Here is a 22,831-nt window from a genome sequence, read left to right on the forward strand (position 1 = left end):
TTCTAAGCGCAATGACAAGGATCCTCCATCGACGAGCACTGAAGACCGTGCCTCAACTACGACGACAACACCGACGACGACGACACCGACGACGACGATGACGACGACGCGGCCAGACTTAAAGCTTTTACCGCTGCCCAGTGAAATAACGTCGCAGTACGCCCACCGCAGCCTCACTACCGGACGAAGCCGAGATGGGACACCGAAGACAACGTACAAGACGAGAACGCGAACAAGTGACCTTGAAGTTACGGTCGACGGTCATGCGGTTACTGCCTTGGTGGACACGGGAGCTGACTACTCTGTCATGAGTGGCCCACTCGCTGTCCGACTCAGCAAGGTAACAACAACCTGGGATGGCCCGCTGATCCGCACCGCAGGTGGCAACCTGATTACGCCGTCAGGACGCACCCGCCGTGGTGGCTCAGTGGTAAGGCGCCCGTCTACCAAGCCGGAGTACCCGGGTTGGAACCCGACCGCGGCGGCCGCGTTTCGATGGAGGCGAAACGCAAGAGGCGTCCGTGTGCTGTGCGATGTCAGTGCATGTTAAAGATCCCCAGGTGGTCGAAATTATCCCGAAGACCTCCACTACGGCACCTCTTTCTCTTTCTTCTTTCCCTCCTACCTTCCTCCCTTCCCTTACGGCGCGGTTCAGGTGTCCGCCGATATATGTGAGACAGATACTGCGCCATTTCCTTTCCTCAAAAACCAATTTATTTATTTATTTATTTATTTATTTATTTATTTATTTATTTATTTATTTATTTATTTATTTATACGCTGCACCGCGAGAGTTACTGTAAATGGGAGAACCTATGTGACAACCTTCCTGATCCTACAGCAATGCTCGAGAGACGTGATTTTGGGAATGGACTTCCTGAACGAACATCGGGCGATCATCGACCTTCGATCTCAGTCGATCAAGCTTTCCACGGAAAAAGCCATACCTGTTGCGACAAACGCGACTCATCACGTTGCCTTAAACGTCCTCGATGAAGCATTGAGCGTGCCGCCCCGATCAAGTGTTCTCGTCGGCATAGGTACTGGAGACATCGAAAATGCTGAAGGTGTTATCGAGGGGAACAACCAGTTACTCCTGGATCGAGGATTGGTCGTCGCGAGGAGAGTCGCCGAAATCCGAAATGGCCAAGCCCAGGTGTTGCTACCCAACTTCACCGAAGAATACCGGCATCTAAACAAAGGTACGACGATCGCTTTCCTCGACGAGCTGGCAGACATCAGAGATGTATTTGTTCTAACAACCCTCAGAACTATCTGAACAAGGCCATCAACCCACGTTCGACATCAACCCGGCATTACCCCGGAGCAGACAAGACCAAATACGCAGTCTTCTTCAAAGGTACACCGATTGCTTCTCATCAGCATCGAATGTGCGACGAACCCGGCTTGCCAAGCACCGCATTGTCACAGACGAACACGCACGACCACTGCAATAGAGCCCCTACAGCGTATCGCCGCTAGAACGCCAAGCTATCTGCAAGCAAGTTGAGGAAATTCTTCGTGACGACGTCATCCAGCCATCGAGGAGCCCCTGGGCAGCACCGGTCGTCCTAGAGAAGAAGAAAGACGGCACCCTTAGCTTTTGCGTCGATTACCGCCGCTTGAACAACATTACGAAGAAGGATGTCTACCCCTTCCCCCGCATCGACGATACACTGGACCGGCTGTGCAACGCTAAGTGCTTCTCATCGATGGACCTGAAGAGCGGCTACTGGCAAATTGAAGTCGACGAAAGAGATCGCGAGAAGACTGCGTTCATCACGCCAGACGGACTCTTCGAGTTCAAGGTGATGCCATTCGGCCTCTGCTCTGCCCCAGCGACGTTCCAGCGAGTAATGGATACGGTGCTCGCAGGCTTGAAGAGGCAGATTTGCTTAGTCTACTTAGATGACGTTGTTGTCTTCTCCTCAAGCTTTGAAGACCACCTCAGAAGGCTTCGGATAGTGCTGGAAACGATCAAGTCTTCAGGCCTGACACTGAAACCAGAGAAGTGCCACTTCGCCTACGAGGAGCTGCTGTTCCTTGGTCACGTCGTAAGCAAGGATGGAGTTCGCCCAGACCCCAAGAAGACGGCTGCGATCGCAGAGTTTCCACAGCCTAATGATAAGAAGGCTATACGCAGATTCCTTGGATTGTGCGCTTATTACCGGGGATTCGTCAAGAACTTTTCGCGTATCGCTGAACCTTTGACCCAACTTCCCAAGGCTGACGTGCCTTTTAAATGGGAAAGGCCGCAAAAGGAAGCTTTCAACGAACTGAAGCGCCGCTTACAGTCCCCTCCTGTGCTCGGGCACTTTGATAAAAACGCCGAAACCGAAGTTCATACCGATGCAAGCAGCGTGGGCTTAGGAGCGGTGCTCGTTCAGAAAAATGGCAGACAGGAGGAAGTTATCGCGTACGCTAGCCGTTCACTGTCAAGAGCCGAAGCCAACTATTCAACGACAGAGAAAGAATGTCTCGCCATTATTTGGGCCACGTCCAAATTTCGCCCCTACCTATACGGACGACCATTCAAGGTTGTGAGCGATCACCACGCTCTGTCCTGGTTGGCCAATTTGAAAAATCCCTCCGGTCGCCTTGCTCGTTGGAGCCTGCGTCTTCAAGAATTCGACATAACTATAGTCTACAAATCTGGCCGCAAGCATTCCGATGCAGACTGCCTATCTCGAGCCCCCGTAGACGCAGCACCGGAAGAGGAAGACGACGACGCTTTCTTAGGACCGGTAAGCGCCAGCAGTTTCGCGCAGCAGCAGCGCTCGTATCCCGAGTTGCAAAGCCTAGTTGATTATTTGAAAGGCAAGACCGCATCGCCTCCCCGGGGGTTCAAGCGCCAACTGTCGTCCTTCGTCCTTCACAATAATGTCCTCCTGAAGAAGAACTTCGCGCCCAACAGGACAGTGCATCTTCTTGTCGTGCCCAAAAATCTCAGGAAAGAAATTATGCAGACATCTCATGATGAGCCGACTGCAGGGCATCTCGAGATTGCTCGCACGTTGCACCGCATCCAGGAGAAGTACTATTAGCCACAGCTTGCTACCGACGTTTTCCATTACGTTAAAACGTGCCGTGAGTGTCAGCGACGCAAAAGATCTCCGACTAGACAAGCCGGACTCCTGAACCCCATACCACCGCCAACTAGGCTCTTTCAGCAAATCGGGATGGACCTCCTCGGCCCCTTTCCGACTTCATCATCAGGTAACAAGTGGATCATCGTGGCCACTGAATACATGACCCGCTACGCCGAAGCAAAAGCGTTCCTTAGTAGTACCGCAACAGAAGTCGCAAAATTTTTCGTCGAACGAATTCTCCTGCGACACGGCGCCCCTGAAGTGCTCGTCACAGACAGAGGAACGGCGGTCACAGCGGAGCTGACACAAGCCATCTTACACTACACTCAGACAAGGCATAGGAGGACAACTGCCTATCATCCGCAAACCAACGGACTCAGAGAGCGTCTGAACAAAATCATCGCAGACATGCTCTCCATGTACATCGACGCCGAACGCAAGACGTGGGACTCTATTCTGCCCTACGTGATCTTCGCCTATAATACTGCCGCCCAGGAGACAACCAGGTTTACTCCATTCCAGCTGATATACGGCAGGAAGCCCACGACAACACTCGACGCAATGCTCCCGCACGTTTCCGACGAAGACAACCTCGACGTCGCTGCCTACCTTCATCGCGCCGAGGAAGCCCGAAGACTTGCGCGGCTTCGCATTCAAGACCACCGATGTCCGACGCTACAATCTGCGCCGACGAGACACTCATTACAGGCCAGGTGATCGGGTTTGGATATGGACGCCAGTTCGCCGCCGTGGATTGAGCGAAAAGTTGCTGCGACGCTACTTTGGCCCGTACAGGGTTCTCCGTCGCATCGGTGACCTCGACTATGAAGTCATCCCCGACGACACGACAGCATCTCAGCGACGCCGCCCACGCCCGGAAGTCGTACATGTCGTACGCCTGAAGCCATATTATGAACGCTAAAGGACTTGAAGTTTCATCCTCCGTGTTTATTTTTATTTTAAAGCATCGATACGACGCTTCTTTGGAAAGAGGGTAATGCCACGTATCATTGTAGTGTTTGTTCGTTCACGCTCAAGGCTGCAGGAAAGGGTTGTTATCACTTTTGTTCGTGACGCGAGAAGCGACCACACTAATCTCGATTGATCGCAGCCATGAAAGGCTACATCTAGGTTTTTCCAGATTTCTGTAGATGATCTTGTCTTGTTATCTGGAAGTTTCCTTGCCGGCTTTAAATTGAGCGATGCCGCGAGCGGCGGACATTCGTTGTTGGACGATTGACGAGCACGCTTGTTGCTTACGCCGCCACCGAGTGATTCAATTCTTTTGCGGGCGCAAGTCAGCCCAAATATAGAGCTTCGTTTGCAAGTATTCCTGGTGTCTTCCTGTCCGCTGGACTGCCGTCGCTACAACGTGACACTAAGTACAGCGGCGATATTTTATGGTATCATGCGCACATCAAACAAACTGACGTACAGCGCTGAAAAAAATCACAAACAGCTCGAAATGTCTGTACTAGGATATTCTCGCGCATTCTGCCGCTTAACTTCACTTACGGGCGCCGTGCAGTGACGGTGGCGTAACACTAAGTTGGGCGGTTGCGCTGACTCCTTTGTATTGTCCTCCATCTAAATACGGTCGCTGCAACCAAGGTAGAGCCCATAAATAACGCTGAGCTGTAGAATGACATAGCCAGTGATCGAGGGCGATTAGATAGATGGCTTTAAAGCAATGTGAGCTAAAAGAAAAAAGGAATAAATGTCATCATTGTCCCTTTATTGGTGTGCAGCTCTGTCATTTTCAATCTTAGACTCCTTGAATAGCAGTTTTTGAGCCTCTAAAAATTTATCGCGCACATACAGACGCAGACTTCTTTCAATCGGACAATGTTTCAAGTCGTTTTTCCTTTGGCGTCTCGTCACAACTGCTGCAGAGTTTGTTGCTGTGTTTCGCATGCTTGGGGAAAGTGTACGGGAAAATGCCAAGCGACTCGAGGCGTTAGCAACAGTGTATAACCACAGCGTTCGTTGTTAGGACAGTCACAACGGCAATGTATAACGATGTGTGCCGTAGCCACAGTCTGAGGAGCTAGTTCTGACGTTATGGCTAGCCATCGGCGATATTCCGCGCTGCCATGTCAGCATGGCTAATGGCGTAAATGTTTAAGGATTGGCGATGTTCTGCTGTACTTCTCGATATTTTTGTGGCAGAAAAACGCATAGAATCGCAGTTTTAAGCTTCTTCAAAACCACTTAAGGAGCGCCTTAAAACAGATTGCAACGTTGATGTCAAATTAGTAACGAGTTGTAACGAACTCTGCGGCGCTGCACTGTCGCTCACATATCGCGCTCTGTCTGCAGCCTTCCGCTCAGTCTGGTTGCCTTTCGTTGCAGATGAAGGAGGCCCTGGACAAACTGAACGGCGAACTGCAGGCGGCTGGGGCGAAAGGCGTCGCGATGAATCTGATCCTCGCGCAGCTGCATCAGGCGAAGGAAACTTTCCCTCCTGATTTTTGGAAGCAAGGCAAATACGACGACATGGTCAAAGCATTTGTAAGTATTGCTCATTCAGCAGTAGGGCTACGAAGCACAATTACTGATTGACATCCACCTAAGCGCAGCCCTTGGCTGCGCTCGGGAGAATGGCAATCAATAATTACCTCTTTGTAACCTCCACAACATTCCACAAAACCATCGGGTTTATCTAGTTAAAGGAGTTTCTGAGGTCGTAGATTTGCGTGTACTACATAAATTCCTATGATGACGCGTACTAAATAGAATGTAAACCAAAATAACTCGCCAGTTACACCTAGCCTAACGGGCTAAACTCAATAATATTTTGAAAAATATGAGCTCTGCCACTCCTGAGCCGTTGATGAGTAACAGGATTCAAGCAAATCATATTAATAATTTAGGCCGACGGTGGGCAAATTCTTTCTGCTAATCTGAATATGAAGGTCTAAAATGGTAGTGAGCACACTACTTAGCGACAACACAGATGGAGGAGCTGGCTCGGGAAGACTGCCCCAACCTCCCCTCGGCCGCATTTGGTTGCCGAAATGTAGAAAAAAGAACAATGATGTCAAGAGCTGGTTATGGAAATTAGGATCGGAATAGGGACACCGCGGGCAAGTAATTGATGTTGTAGCATGAGCTACACTGGCCGAGGTTGACCAGTTTCGTGTGGCTCCTCGAGAGCCGTGTTGCGCATACGCGAGGAGCAAGTGACGTCACTATGCAGAGCTGGCGTGCCTCGCCCCGCGCGCTCACCTTCCTTTGCTTAAAATGATTCGAGTGTAAAACGTTGACAATGCCAACACCAAAGAACACAATGAACGCCGACGGCCTGTGGCTTCAGCGCCGCGTTTCTGGCACAACCTTGTCAATGCCTGAAGCCCACATCTCTATCTCATCACACTAAGTACTTATAAGCACGCTTCAGGCGTGCGCTGACCCAGGGAGCCATTATGCGCACTTCCTTTCGTTAAAATGATCGCAGTGTGAAACGTCGACGCCAATGAACACAACGAACGGCGAAGGCCTATGGCTTCAGCGGCGCGTTTCTGGCACAACGTTGTCAATGTCAACGCACTCAGCGCACACCTGTCACTACCACCACTTAGCTGAAAACACGGTTGAGGTGTCCACTGTTCGAAGAGGGCCGTTGTGCGCTTGCCTCTGGTTCAAGTGACCGAAGAGGTGTGGACACCTCGCCCTAACCTCACGCTACGTATATCTTGCAATAGTAGAGCTAAGCCACTGCCAATTTTTGGTAAAGTAAGCTCCTTTTTAGGCGTCTATAAAGTGCGACCAGTGATTCTTATCCTAATGTGCGTCCTCAACCTCCAAGGGCGCCCACGGAGTGCTTTCTGAGCCCTTGTGGGATGTGCAGTGCGGTCTGAACCAGGACCGCTCCGCTAGCTCGAACCACAGCTGCGGTCGCGAAGAATTTGATTTGACTCCTTAGGAGGGTGCCCCTCCACTTAATCAACTTCTGACAAATTGAGACTTCTTGCTGAGCCTCGACTAACACTTCTGTGCCGAACGCAACCTCGAGGGGGATCCCCGCTCCAACAAAGAGAACGTGCTGTCGGCACTTCGTAGACGAGTCGTTCCTCGCTACGAGCTCCTTCCGCCTATCGGTTGGGTGCCAGCATGAGGTGCTCGTGAAAGCGCATCCGGGACCACTCATTCGCATCGTCCTTAAATGGCATCCGCTCCCGCGTGAACTGATCCACCCTAAGCGAGTGTACTTACCCGTTATCGATGCGACGCCGCTACATTTGCACCTATTCTTCGAGTACTCCCGAACAGTTGGTGGCAAGTATTTCATAATTAAAACTGCGCGAACAAAACAAGGACACGGAAATGGGAGCGTGGGCTGGGTGCACTTGAACAGCGTTTCCATCCCGCATCCTCCGCCTTAAGCCTTGAGCGATTTTAAGCAAACTGGCAAAGCGCACTTACGGCATCTACGGACGCAAGCGGAGCTGGACCGCGGGGATTTAGTCCATGAGATAGACCTACGGACGCTAGCGGGGCTGGACCGCGGGGATTTAGTCCATGAGCTAGACCAACTGGCCGGCTTGCATGAGCTTAGTAGGAAGGGTTGCTGTAGCCAACCGACGGTGGCGGCTGGACTTCCTCGTGATCTCGACAAAAGCTCGTTCGACGTACCGGACCTGCGGTCGCACCGGAGACGCATGGGAGCGATGATGCCTGGAAGCGTATTGCCAAACCATATCCCGTAGACGCACTCGAGAAGACGACGCCGAGGAGTGCGGTCACGTGACATGGCGTCTCGTCCGTCAAGAGCCAAAATGGCCGCTTTAAACGTCGCGGCGGCAGTCTCGGTGTTTTCGGGCAGTTGTAAACAAGTGGTTTCAAGACCAGTGGAAGCCGTCTTGTTTAATCCAGGATACTTGCCTCTGAGTGGTTAAAGTGCGCCGATTCCAAGGTGCTATATAAGCCGCGCGGTTGGATGCTAGATATGCGTATTGCATTGGTCTTGAAACGACGTAGCACCTACGTGGTGGCGATGTCACGAACCGTTTGTGACTGGATATGTTTGTGGCCGTTGCAAGCGTTTGTAATTCCCGTGAGGATCATCACGGACAGCGACGAGTAACAGCTCCTCACCTTGGAGAAAGGAGGCTGCTCGTGGTGAATTTCCTGGGCGTGCATAAGCTACACAGCACAGTGACAGTGTCCGAGATGTGAAAGTGATTGCGGTCGGAGCAAGTGCTTCTCCGTCGAGGCAGAGAAATGCGCACGTTCTAAAGCTCACTACGTACGCAGTGTTTTCCGAATGTTGAAATGAACTTGGCGTGGTGCAGCTAGTCGCACTGGTTGCAGTGATCGCGACCGAAGCGAGCGTGGTTATACGACGTTCTTTCTGTTACGTATCGATCAGCGATTTTGATCGCGCTTCGTGTCGGTACTGTGCTTCGAAACTGCTGTGTGTACGACGTGACGCGATCTTGGCTGCACGGCGGTCGAACTGTTTTCGTCCGCGATAACAGCAGCGCCGCCATCGTTCTGCGTCTTGCTGCTTCACACAGTACATTTTGTGATTATGGATGCTTGGGTTACGACGTGCGGAAACATCGATGTGTAGTGCAGTGGTCTCTTGTGCAGCGTCGTTTCTTTTTTATTTCCTGCCTGCTATGCGGACCTATGTCTGAAAAAATATTTTCGCGAAGAATTGGTGACAACACAAACTTCTCTGCATGATGGTGGGCTGAGCCAGAGGAGTAGTTCTCGGTTTAGGTTGCGAGAACATTGTCGACTCCGTTTAAAAAGTGCTCTAGCATTGTGGGCTGCGGAAAGGCATCTGTGAGGTTATAATTTAAGCTTGCGGCTCTGTTCTTTATTGTTAAGCAGAATAATTTATTTTGTGCAATGAGTAATCTGCGCCAGGGTGTGAGTCTCCGAGCACCCACAATGCTTTTGACACCAGAAAAAGAAGTGCTTTGGCATCGAGAAAGTGTTTGAGCAGGAGGAGTAACTGGGCCAGGCAGTTCATGGGTTAACACAAAACTCTCTGCACACAGTGCGAGAAGCAGTACGATGGCAATTACAGTGTGTAACAAAGGTATATGATTCAGGCTGCGCTTGACTTATCTACTCAAATTCAAGAAGACTTAACAGTCTTTGCACTCTGCACAATTTTGCCACAACAGGCTGTATTCATTTTCACGCTGTCCGCTGTGTCATGGGCGAGTTTCCATGTTATTGAGGTGTGAGTGCATTGAAAAAGTTTTTCCCTCAGAAATACTGTCCATAATTTGAATTCATAATAATGGGGTCTGTATTAACGAGGCATGACCGTATAAATGAACTTATGGTTAATTTCAGTCCTGATGATAACACAAGTTATTGAGCTGTGTAATTTACCTAGACGACTTATGAAGCAATTTTGCCATTGCAAAGTATGAAAGCTGAATAAAAGAATGTTGTATGGCACAGCAGTTTGGTGGTTGTAGAATAACAAATGGCTTTACCTGACAACACTTTAAAACAGCGAATAGGAAAACAAGGCCTGTGGAGCTAGTAAAACTACAAAGGACAGAGACGACAGGAAAGAAAAATATCACCACCGCGCCCAGTAGCCATTCTTGTTCTCTCATTCTCGTCCTTACTACAGCGCCAACATGTCGTCTTTCCGGCAGTTCACCCGAGAGCACACTCCAGCCTTGCGAAACTTAGAGAATGCATCAGCAGGACGGGACACAGTGTGCACATATATCTTGTGCGTGCGATGAAGATAGCCTCCTGTCTCATCATAGCTTGGCCTCTGTATGTGTCTTGCCAGTCATCACTCAGCACCTATGACCCTATTTGTGCTGCTGGCATGTGCGCGCAATTGTAGAACATATTTTATACTCTCGTGGTGCTATAATGTTTTGGCCGATTAAGTTGTTTCATCCAAAATGGCAAGGCTTCAGAAAGCATTCCTGCAATAGCCAACTTGCTCTCCTTCTCCCTCAACAGGAACATCCCCCTCAACGCTTTTTTTCTGGGCTTTGAAAGAGCGTGTGATAAAATCCCTCATTTACTTGAATCCAATTGCTCTAAACTGGATCCAAGCTTTAACAGCCAGCCGTCGACAGAATTCCCATACTAATTTTTACGCGTCCTGCCTTTTTACTGCAATCTCGGGCGTCCTCAAGGCATTTCCCTTGGGCCCGACGTTTTTATTAAATACATTACGACCTTCCTTTCATTGACGACTATGGAGTCCTTTTCTCTGCAATCAATAACAGTATTTCAATTCTCAGAACAATATTTCGGATGCTCTCGACTAGCCTGTTTGCTAATGTTATTAAGAATGCACTAATATTTTTCTTACTTTCAGGATAACTACATCTTGCCTACTTATAGCATATTCACTGCATACTGAAAAAAAATGGTTTTTGAGGAAAGGAAATTACGTAGTAACTGTCACATATCTCGGTGGATACCCGCACTGCGCTCAAAGGGAGGGGATAAATGAGGAAGTGAAAGAAGAAAGGAAGAAAGGGGTGCTGTAGTGGAGGTCTGCGGAATAATTTCAACCACTTGGGGATCTTTAATGTATTGCCAAACCATATTCCGTAGGCGCAGTCGAGCAGATGACGCCCAGGAGTGCGATCACGTGACATGTCGTCACTTCCCCGTGGCGGTGGCGGTACTCTCACGCCGTTGTAAACAAATGGTTCCAAGGGCCTATGCCAGCCGCCTCGCTAGTACCTGAATAATTTCCTCTGAATGATTAAACTGCTTCGATTCCAAGGACCTATGCATGCTGCACCATCGGATGCTCAATTGCGCAGACCAATTGTCTTCAAACCGACGCAAAACTTATGCGGTGACGATGTCACGAAGCTTTATCTGGAGTTGTTTGTGGTCGTTGTGTTTCTGCGAGGATCACCGTGGACAGCGGCGAGCAATACCTACTAGCCATTGAGAAAGGTGGTTGTTTACGGTGAATTTCTTGTGCGCGTATAAGCTGCACAGTGCAGTGACTAGTGTTCCGTGTAGTGAAAGTGATTGTGATCGAAGCGAGTGGTTTTCCTTTAAAGAAGAGATGTGCGCTTGCGAAGGCTGACTACGCACGCCGTGTTTTTTATGAACTTCGTGTTGTGCAGCTAGTCGCACTTGTTGCAATGGTCGCAGTGACTGCGACAAAAGCGCGCGGACACGACGTTGTTTCTGCTGCGTATTCATCGGCGATTTTGATAGTGTGCTTGAAAACTAACTGGAACTTACATTGCCTCCACTGAAAACTACGCTGCCCCTAAGCGTGCAATAGTGATTTCATAATGACTACGCGATTCTTATCGTGAATCCTCTATCGGGCCGAACACAGTGACTGGAAGGAGCCAGGCTGCAGTAGAAGCTGCTAACAGCCGTCATAGTTACAAAATCACATTTTTGAAGCAGCTAAGGTTATATACTTTAAATTCACTTTAAAGTTATTCAAAATCACAGCAGTGGTTTTATATTTTTGAGAGAAGAAAAATATTGATGAAGGCAAGGTAAGTGCACAAAAACGACGATCACGAGAGAAGAGACAGGACGAGCGGGACGAGCGTTTCCTTAGCAGCGCACAGTAGTTGTCGCTGTAATACATAAACAAGCTTCCTCCCTGCCGACAGTTATTGCAAAAGACATATGCATATATATTCAATGTATCAGCTGTGTGTTCATCCGAAGTGTGCGTGTATTAAAAATTCATTTTTTCACACTCCTGTCGATCACAATTGTCAATGCACGAGAAAATTATGACGCTTCCAACCATTTGGAACATGTACAATCAGTGGTAACTAACTTAGTCTTGCACTTCACAGAATTGTCACAATGCAACAATACTGATTTATTTTTGTTGAGTTTTTCAGGTCATTATAATAGGCAAAATAGAAATAAAACTCTGGCTGGAAAGGGGCCGAGATCATCATTCGGCTAATGTGAACGGCTTTGTTCTCCGCAGTGACAGCGGGACTTTAGTTCTCTTCTAGCAGTCTTTCCTGAGCTCGCATTGCAGTTGCACAAGCCAGAGTGCAGCATTGAAAAAAATGTGGGACATTCTGCTAAAGGCCGTTCATTGTGGGCATGAACAGAACAAGCTGGCTATAATATGTGCAACTCCGAAGCATTCTCAACGTCTCTGTACATGCAAAACGAAGTGGGTGCCTAGTATTGCACAAAAAGCTACGCATGCAGTGATGCCCGCGGTGCTGTACATTGTTTGCCGCATACGGGTTCGCGAGAGAGGAATGCCCATTGCGTTTTCTCCTGCCCTGTGCACAACTGCAGAGAAGGGGGTTAGTCACACTCGCTACCCAGCGGGACAAGGGGGCGTCGGATAGCGGAGGATTCCGGGAAAGGTCAAACTCTCTCCAGGAACGGATACGTCAGGTCGCATCCTGTTGTGCGCGTGCTTCCGGCGAGGTGGATCCGCATCACTTTGCGTGGCTTTTGTCCCATGTCTACAGCGGCATGCATGGACAACTTGAAGCGTGGTCAACAGGATATTGCCACGCTGGCTGTAGGCATGAAGACAGCAAGTGACGATACTGAACAGACGAGTCTTGAGGTGGCTTTCCCCGAACTTGGGTCAACCGGACGTTGAAATAATCTTGATCATGGGAAAATGAGAATGTTCACGAAGCTCGCAGCAGGAAAGCATAATTCTCCGAAACCGTGATGGTAGAAAGTGTACATACTTGTACAATGTTCGTCGAGATGAGTTACCTTCTTTCCCCAATCACTGATTGGTTGTGTTGTCCTTTCCGAATTGTTCATTCGTGATGTTTTCGTTACCACAATGATTTATTGGGTGGATTTTTGTGCAGTTACCCCATTGGTTATTCTCCCCACCGAGGGCGGGGACATAGGTTTTAAAACCAGCTGTTTAGACAGGACCGAGGGCTGGTTTCGTCACGTAGAACTACGAGTCAGTCAAGTGTAAATATTTTTCTCCTTGCTTGTATCTTTCTTTGTTTTATTAATTGGTAATAAAACGTTAACCTCTGCAGAAGTGTCGTCTAGCAGTGTGATTGAGCAATATCGAATCTGCAAGACGTCAAGGATCCTTCAACAGTCATCATGAACCCAATTTCCCTCTACAAGATGTGCTGCTGCCGAGTGGGCTCGGCAGCAGCACATCGAGCACAATGCTCAGGAACCCATTTTGCTTCATTGCGCAGGTTTTGGCCGTCTTGCTGCCCGTACAACCATCATGCCTCGGTTATTTCTTCGAAGTGCCTTCATATCAAGCAAGTGACGTTTGCTTCGAGACTCCAGCACGTGCCACCCTTTGCTAGATTAACCACCCCAGCGTGCCTATCACCACCGTTTCTGCGACTGCGCCATCACTGGGAACGTCACATCACGAGGGTATCGACGCCTATATAAGAAGCTCCTCATCGCCGCCGGCATCCAGTGGGCTCGGCAGCACCACATCGAGCACAATGCTCAGGAACCCATTTTGCTTCATTGCGCAGGTTTTGGCCGTCTTGCTGCCCGTACAACCATCATGCATCGGCTATGATTTCTTCGAAGTGCCTTCATATCAAGCAAGTGACGTTTGCTTCGAGACTCCAGCACGTGCCGCCCTTTGCTTGATTAACCACCCCAGCGTGCCTATCACCACCGTTTCGGCGACTGCGCCATCACTGGGAACGTCACATCACGAGGGTATCGACGCCTATATAAGAAGCTCCTCATCGCCGCCGGCATCCAGTGGGCTCGGCAGCAGCACATCGAGCACAATGCTCAGGAACCCATTTTGCTTCATTGCGCAGGTTGGTAACTATTTATCTGACAGTTGCTATTGTAGCAATAACCGCTTTCTGTTGCTGCTGCCCTGCCCACTGTGTATAAAAAATGCTTTGTCGTACGTTTTCTAAGACGACCTGTTAAAATGTGGTGACATAAAATCAAATCCAGGCCCAGATATGACAGAAAAGGAAATGCTGCAGCAGCTACTCTTGGGCCAAAGCATCCTGGCGTCGTCTGTGAACGACATTCTGGCAAAACAGGGTTCTTTTGAAGAAAAGGTAGATGACTTGACAGATAGGATTAAAAATCTTGAAAATGAGGTAGCAACGATCAATACTTTAAAAACGGAATTGCAGGACCTGAAGTCGACTGTAACTAAAATGGAAGGCACCATTACATACCTGTTAAATAAAACAGACGACCTGGAAAACAGGAGCCGTAGGAACAACCTACTTATTTTCGGAATAAAAGAAGAGAATGAAGAATCAGAAGCAGAGCTTAGGGAGAAAATACCAAGGGAAATTATTGACGAGAAGTTAGGAGTGGCAATAAACAGTATAGAAAGGTGCCACAGAATAGGTATGAAATCAACAAAGAATCGCCCTGTCATCATAAAATTGAGTGACTACCGAGAAAAGACTTCAATAATGAAGGCATGCCCGAAGTTGAAAGGCACAGATTTTTCGGTTAGTGAAGACTTCTCAAAAAGAATTCGTGACGTCAGAAAAAAGTTATGGGAAAGCGCATCTCGGGAAAAGAGCAATGGTGCCAAGGTTAAGCTGGTGTTTGACAAGCTTAACATCGACGGTAACATGTTCGGATGGGATAATGCAAGAAACACTCGGTATAAAATCCCGAGGAACCAAAAGTGACACCAACAAGGGAACAGTCTGGTTTTCAACTCTTAACATAAACTGTCGCAGCGTCGTAAACAAAGCTGCAGAACTTGAAGGCATGCTGTTCTCACATGGCGCGGACGTTGCCATCCTTACCGAGACCTGGCTAAGCAATGAAATATTTGACAGTGAATTCGTACCTAAAGATTATAAGGTTTTTCGTAGTGACCGTGACAGAAGAGGTGGAGGAGTGGCAATTTTAATGAAATCATCATTGCAACTTTTCAGGATGCCTGATGCTCAAGGCATTGAAGCCATATTTTGCAAAACATACATCAACAGGGTTCGCTTTGTTCTTGGTGTTTTTTACAGGCCTCCCAACTCTTCTGTTGCGGTCTTGGAAAACTTAAGAGCATATTTACAATACCATGTAAAAAGAGACGATAGACTAATACTGGCTGGTGATTTCAACTTGCCTAATATTGACTGGCACACCTTTTCATCATTCTCTGCACATAATGCTGATACGGTAATGCTCGACATTGTGTTCACATTTGACCTGCTGCAAGTAGTAAATAATTTTACGAGAATGCAAGGAGCCGCGGGATCAATTCTAGATCTATTTTTTGTCAGTGGTGCCATCCGCAATTTGGTAGCCTGTGAAGTCACAAACGGAATATCCGATCACAAAGCTGTGCTGCTGAGCTTGTCAAATGTGTACCCAGATCGTCAAACTAGCGTGCAATTTTTTCCCAATTTTTCGCGTGTGGAAGACGAATCTATTCTGGACATGCTTGATTCATGTTATGAGAATTTTAGGAATAGCACTGATAGTGTGAATGACCTATGGCTTACTTTTAAAATGATCGTCTCCCATTGTATTGCCCGTTTCGTTCCCAAAATTGCAAAAACGTCTGTGTACCGCAATCCTTGAATTTCTCGGGAGACGTTACGCTTGCAGCGAAGGCTTTAAAAGGTTAAAAAAGAAATCAAGCAGGAATTCATCATTAAAACCAATTGTGGAAGCAATTTCAGAGGAACTTAAGCAGAAAATAATTGGCGACAAAGAAAAGTATTACGGAACGCTCCTGCCTCGTTCATTAAAACGTCTCCCGAGAGATTCTGGCGCCAAATCACGCCCAAATCTTCTTCCACGAACGAATTCATAGTAGACGGCAAATGTGGGCGTGATGAGGCTGTTGTTTGTTCTGCGTTCAACAAATTTTTTCAGTCAGTATTCACAGAGGATAATGGATGCCTGCCCAACTTTTCTGCAGCACTCCCTGCCATATCAGATGTTGTAATTTCAGAGACTGGTGTTTGTAACTTGCTTTTGAACCTTGATGTCAAAAAATCAGCAGGTCCCGATAACATACCAAACACTTTTTTGAAGCGCTATGCGGAGTGGTGCGCAAAGTACTTGACAGTAATATTCAACAGATCTTTGCATGACGGATCTTTACCGGATGACTGGAGGACAGCCGCGATTAAACCTCTGCACAAAACCGGAAAAAAAGCACACATCGAGAATTACCGACCCATAGCTCTAACTTCCACATCATGTAAAATTTTAGAACATATAATTCATAAAAATATATTACGTTTCTTGGAACAGCACAAAGTACTTACCGATTTTCAGCATGGTTGCAGGCGTGGGTTTTCCACAAGTACACAGTTAGTTGAAACTGTGCATGACTTTGCTCAGTCGATTAACCAGGGAAAACAAACAGACGCAATATTCATGGATTTCCGTAAAGCATTCGATAAGGTGTCACATAAACTAATTCATAAATTAAGTTATTACATTAAAAATGACAGGATACTTGCATGGATTAAAGCTTATCTCTCGAACAGATGTGAGTTCGTCACTCTGAACAATATTTCTTCTAGCAGTGTCCGGGTTATGTCTGGCGTCCCCCAGGGATCTGTTTTGGGACCACTCTTATTTCTTTTGTTTATTAATGACATTGTGGCAGATCTTTCAGTTCGCGTGAGGCTGTACGCGGATGACTGTATCCTGTATAGAGTGGTGTCTTCAGTTGACGACCAGGTGCGTCTAAATAATGACCTAGCGAAAGTGGTTGCGTGGTGCAACAAATGGCAGATGTGCATTAATTTTCAAAAAACCGTGTTCATGAAAATTACAAACAAGAAAATGCCTCTTCATTATGTGTACGGTACTAACAGCATATCATTATTAGAAGTGACAGAGTATAAATATTTGGGCCTATGAATTACTAACAACCTTTCGTGGTCAAAACACATAGACGCTGTAGTAGCAAACTCAATGCGGAAGCTATTTTTCTTGAGGCGCTCCCTAAAGTCATCCCCATCTAGTGTTCGTCTATTGGCCTACAATTCTCTCATCCGTCCATTACTAGAATATGCCGTAATCATTTGGGACCCTTTCACGTTAACAAACATTCAGAAATTAGAGCGAATACAGCATAAAGTGGCTAGATTTTTTTTTTTAACTCATATGGCCGTGCATCTATAAGTGAGCTCGTAAGGCGAAGTGGGTTACTCCCCGTCACTGAGCGCAATCGTGCTTGTCGATTAGTTTTTTTTCCAGCTTATAAAATGACATTATAAAGTTGATATCTCTAATTATTTTTCTTACTCCTCAGGTTATAACACGAGACAAAGGCATGCACTAACAATCACCCCTTTGAACGCGCGAAATAACTGCTTTAAATATTCTTTTTTTCCGAGGACAATTACTGATTGGAATAAACTTAATAGCGAGACTGTTAGTCAAAATTGTTTACTTCGGTTTGAAAAGTGCCTGTAAATATTGTGAATTTGTGTGTGTTTATATGCTTGTATTTTGTTTTGTCCCACCCTGCTATGATCTGTACAAGAGCGCAGTATCTATAAATAAATAAATAAAACTCATGCCATCCTCATTATTGTAAACATAATGAGATTTGTGAGCCAGTAAACTTGATTATAGGTAGAGGAAATGCAAGCAATAATTTCGAGGGCTTACCTAGTGATGGCTCCCGGCTTAGGCTAGGAAAGTAGTATACTTCGTGTCATCAAGGAAACAGGATACGATGGCCATATTTTCCGGTTATCTCAAGCAAACATTATAATTTCAAGCAGAATTCATAAAACTGAATTTTCATTACGAGAGCTATGATGTCGCAGAATGAAATGAAATTAAAAACTAGCCATTTATGTAGGCGACAGGCATGCAATCGTGTTCTCTGCTACTACTTTAAAGCAACGCTTAAGAGTTGTTTTCAACGATCATTGAAATGTTTTATCGCTGATTGTTACGGTGACCAAGGAGTATATCCACGAAATGGTGCGCTTTGGAACCAGCTCAATTCTCCACGTTTCGTCTCGCACGATTGGCCACTTTGCTACATATTATCAAACCAGCTGATGTTACGTGGCGAACCGTCTCGTGGATGTACCCCCACTTCCCAAAGTAGCAGTTAAAAGTGAGTGTTGCTAACCGTTAACAGACATTTGTGCCGGTTAATATACGTAGAATCATGCAGTTGCTATTAATCAACATCTTCAGCAAAATATATCTATTTGACGGCCAGTCTGATTTTCAAAGATAGAAATTAAGTGAGACATCCCTAGGCATCAGAAACTGGAAAAAAACTAACTTGAAGTTAGGCCGAAGAACGCTGAAGAACAGAAACGCAGTGATGGCTTGTGCCTTTTACTGGCATCGCTTTGCTGCAAATTGAAGTTGATGGCTTCTCGATTTAAAATGAAGCAGCAGCTCAGTTAACCTTAAGTACATGCATGAGCGCACACGTCGATTTCTCCCTGAGCCACATTATGAAGTCTATGCGTAGCTTAGCTAGAGACAAGTACAAAGGAAAGACTGGCACAGATAGGCATAATAATGTATTTTTAACTTTGCAGTTCACGAATTCAGCTAGCTAGACCTAGCTTGTGCACAGAGTGCAAGTTAGCCTGAATTCAACTAGTGCGCGCACATCTTTATTTATTTATTTGTAATACTCCAAGTCTCTGGTTGAGACTTTAGCAGATGGGCATTAGATGTATCACAGCATAAGGATAACATTTCTCAAAGCGGCTATGCAAAGAACATATTTATATGCCATAATATTACTTGAAAGAGAGGAAAGTTCTCGATGACCACATTATGCATAAGAGAGCATTTTATTGGTTTGCCCAATTGAGCGACTGAGTAGGCACTTTATTAGATCAATTTATTTTAATATTTAATATACCTCAACACTCCTAGGTGACAATACCTGAGCGTTGAACTTTGACATGGTGCGGCAAGTAGGAGCTTGATGAGTTCGCAATGTACCAAAAAGGGAATAATTACTCATTAGCATCCAAGCGCTGCCATAGGGCTGCAAAGAAAACCTTTGTAGCTCTTCTTGTAGCCGTATGGCCGTGCTTGGGTGGATGCCAATGAGAAATGACTAACTTATTGAAAATCATTTCAACCTTGAGGGATTCGCCTAAAATATTAGACCAACACCGCTCCCATTTCGAGCTCACCCCCATCATATGCTAGCCGTTCCGGTTGCGCACTTGGTAAGGCAACTGCCCCGGTGAGGCAGTAGTCCCAAGTTTGAACCCCAGACTAGGGTAACATCTCCTCTAACTACAAAGTTCCTGTGGAGCCTGAATAGCTTTCTTTTGTAGCCGTATGGTTATGCTTGGGTGGATGATAGTGAGCAATTACTCCCTTATTACAAACGTTCTCCACACTGGGGGATTCCTCTAAAATATTGAACTAACATTGTCATTTACTGCATGGATTTCTACAGTGGCCAGTTCGAAGGACCGGAGGTTAGTAAGCATAGCCTTGTGAGATGGAAGACCATTCTAGCCTTTCGTGGCAAAAACACAATTGAATCTTGAAATGCAGTGGCATAAGTTAAGGAAGGCACAGTGCTTGTGCAGCTAGTGCAGAAGGAACCATGAGCAGGCAAAGATTAGTTGGTTATGTGACGGTAAAGAGCAAAAAAATACCTGCAGCTTCTGCATGCGACGAAGAAATTCTAAGATTCATCTTTAGTGCTATGACACTGCAGCTTACACAACTGTCTGAGAGAATAAAACAATCCACTCAGTTCTGAATTCATCCCAGGATCTCTGAAAAAGCAGATTTGTGAATATTCTGCTGATGCCGCACAGGAGTTTTGAATGCAAGCAACATGGAAGACGGTGGCACTAAGTTCATGTAATGATGTAAATATCCTGGGCTCTGGGTTGTTGTATAAGGATTGTAAGGTGAGACCATGTTACATTTTCAGCCATATTACTAGTTGTGAATTTGAACTAATATACACCGACTGCGGCGGCCACGTTTCGATGGAGGTGATACGCAAAAGGCACCCATGTGCTGCGCGATATCAGTGCACGTTAAAGATCCCCAGGTGGTTGAAATTATTCCGCAGACCTCCACTACAGCACCTCTTTCTTCCTTTCTTCTTCCACTGCCTCTTTTATCATCTCCCTTAGAGCGCAGTACTAGTACCCACCGAGATATGTGATAGTTACTACGTAATTTCCTTTCCTCAAAAACCAATTTTTTTTTCAGTATGCAGTGAATATGTCTTTCCCAGTAAGGCCTTATAAGTAGGAATGATGTAGTTATCTTGAAAGTAAAAAAATATTAATAACATTAGCAAACAACCTAGTCGAGAGCATCCGAAATATTGTTCTGAGAATTGTAATACTGTTATTGACTGCAGAGGGCAGACTGCGTAGACGTCAATGAAGGCTTGTTAGAAAACACTGAAAGGAAGGTGACAATGTATTTAATAAAACCTCGGGCCCAAGGGCAATGACTTGGGGACGCCCGAGATTGCAGGAAAAAAAGCAGGACGTGTAAGAATTAGTATGGGAACTCTGTCGACGGCTGGCTGTTAAAGCTTGGATCCAGTTTAGAGCAATTGCATCCAAGTAAATGAGAGATTTTATCACACGCTCTTTCAAAGCCCAGAAAAATAGCGTTGAGGGGGATCTTGCTGTTGACGAAAAATGAGAGCAAGTTGGCTATTGCAGGAGTGCTTTCTGAAGCCTTGTCGTTTTGGATAAAACAACTTAATCGGCCGAAACATTACAGCACAACGAGAGTATAATATATGCTTTACATTTGCGCGCACATGCCAACAGCACAAATAGAGTCATCGGTGCTGGGTGATAACTTGCAAGACACATACAGGGGCCAAGTGATGGGTGATGAGACAGGAGGCTATCTTCATGGCACGCAGAAGAAATATGTACACACGGTGTCCCGTCCTGCTGTTGCATTCTATAAGTTTCACAGGGCTTGAGTGCGCTGCCGGGTGAACTGCTGGAAAGACGGCATGTTGACGCTGTACTAAGGACGAGAATGACAGAATAAGAATGGCTACTGGGTGCGGTGGTGGTGTTGTTCTCTGTTCGAGGCAGTTTTACTAGCTCCACAGGCCTTGTCTTCCTATTCGCTGTTTTAAAGTGGTGTCAGGTGAAGCCAATTGTTATTCTACACCCACCAAACTGCTGTGCCATACAACTTTCTTTTAATCAGCTTTCATAATTTGCAATGACAAATTTACTTCATAAGTTGTCTAGGTAAATTACACAGCTCAATAGCTTGTGTCATCATCAGGACTGAAATTAACCATAACTTCATTTTTACGGTCCTGCCTCGTTAACACAGACATATGGATCCAATATTATGGATAATATGGATTCAAATTATGTACAGTATTTCTGGAGGCAAAACTTTTTCAATGCACTCACACCTGAATAACATGGAAACTCGCTCATGACACAGTGGAAAAATGAATACAGCCCGTTGTGGCAAACTCTTGCAGAGTGTAAAGACTGTTAAGACTTCTTGAATATGAGTAGATAAGTCAAGCGCAGCCTGAATCATGTACCTTTGTTACACAGTGTAATTGCCATCATACTGCTTGTCGCACTGTGTGCAGAGAGTTTTGTGTTAACCCATGAACTGCCAGGCCCAGCGACTCCTCCTGCTCACACACTTTCTGGATGCCAAAGCACTTCTTTTTCTGGTGTCAAAAGCATTGTCTGTGCTCGGCGACTCACATCCTGGTGCAGATCACACGTTGCACAAAATTATTTGGTTTAGTTTGGTTTATTGGGGTTTAACGTCCCAAAGCAACTCAGGCTGTGAGGGACGCCGTAGTGGAGCGCTCCGGAAATTTCGACCACCTGGGGTTCTTTAACGTGCATGACATCGCACAGTACACGGGCCTCTAGAGTTTCGCCTCCATCGAAATTCAGCTGCCGCGGCCGGGATCGAACCTGCGTCTTTTGTGCCAGCAGCTGAGCGCCGTAACCACTGAGCCACCGCGGCGGGTGTTGCACAAAATGAATTAAGCTGCTTAACAATAAAGAACAGAGCCGCAAGCTTACATTATACCCTTACAGATGCCTTTCCGCAGCCCACAATGCTATAGCACTTTTTAAACCGAGTGGACCATGTTGTCGCAACCTAAACCGAGAACTACTCCTCTGGCTCAGCCCGCCATCATGCAGAGAAGTTTGTGTTGACACCAATTTTTCACGCAAATATTTTCGCATACATAGGTCCGGATAGCAGGCAGGAAATAAAAAAGAACGACGGTCTACAAGAGACCACTGCCCTACACATCGATGTTTTCGCACGCCGTAACCCGAGCATCCATAATCACAAAATGTACTGTGTGAATCAGCAAGACGCAAAGGATGGCGACGCCGTATAACAACGCACGCTTCGGTATCGATCACTTCAACCAGTGCGACTAGCTGCACCACGCCAAGTTCATTTCGGCATTCGGAAAACACTGCGTGTGTAGTGAGCCTTCGCACGTGCGCATTTCCGTGCCTCGACGGAGAAGCACTTGTTCCGACCGCAATCACTCACTTCTCGGACACTGTTACTGTGCTGTGTAGCTTATGCGCGCACAGGAAATTCACCATGAGCAACGTCCTTTCTCGTAGGTGAGCAGCTGTTACTCGTCGCGGCAATTACAAACGCTTGCAACGGCCACAAATGGCTCCAAACAAACGCTTCGTGACATCGCCACAGCGTAGGTCCTACGTCGTTTTGAAGACCAATGCAATACGGATATCTAGCATCCAACCGCGCGGCTTACATAGCACCTTGTAATCGACGCACTTTAGCCATTCAGAGGCAAGTATCCTGGATTCAACTAGGCGGCTTGCACTGGTCTTGGA

General features: G+C 46.6%; 1 protein-coding gene across 1 annotated transcript in view; it reads left to right on the plus strand.

Annotated features, from left to right (window-relative positions):
* Window positions 1-22,831, plus strand: part of LOC149325902 (uncharacterized) — a 405,896-nt gene that overhangs the window by 285,894 nt on the left and 97,171 nt on the right. The window contains exon 12 of the mRNA XM_089562519.1: window positions 5,442-5,600. Coding sequence (XP_089418645.1) covers window positions 5,442-5,600 — 159 coding nt within the window. The remainder of the gene's footprint in view (window positions 1-5,441; window positions 5,601-22,831) is intronic.

Source organism: Amblyomma mixtum, chromosome 10 (genome assembly GCF_055824585.1).
Source record: "Amblyomma mixtum isolate Tamu chromosome 10, ASM5582458v1, whole genome shotgun sequence".
In the NCBI taxonomy this organism is placed as follows: Eukaryota; Metazoa; Arthropoda; class Arachnida; order Ixodida; family Ixodidae; genus Amblyomma; species Amblyomma mixtum.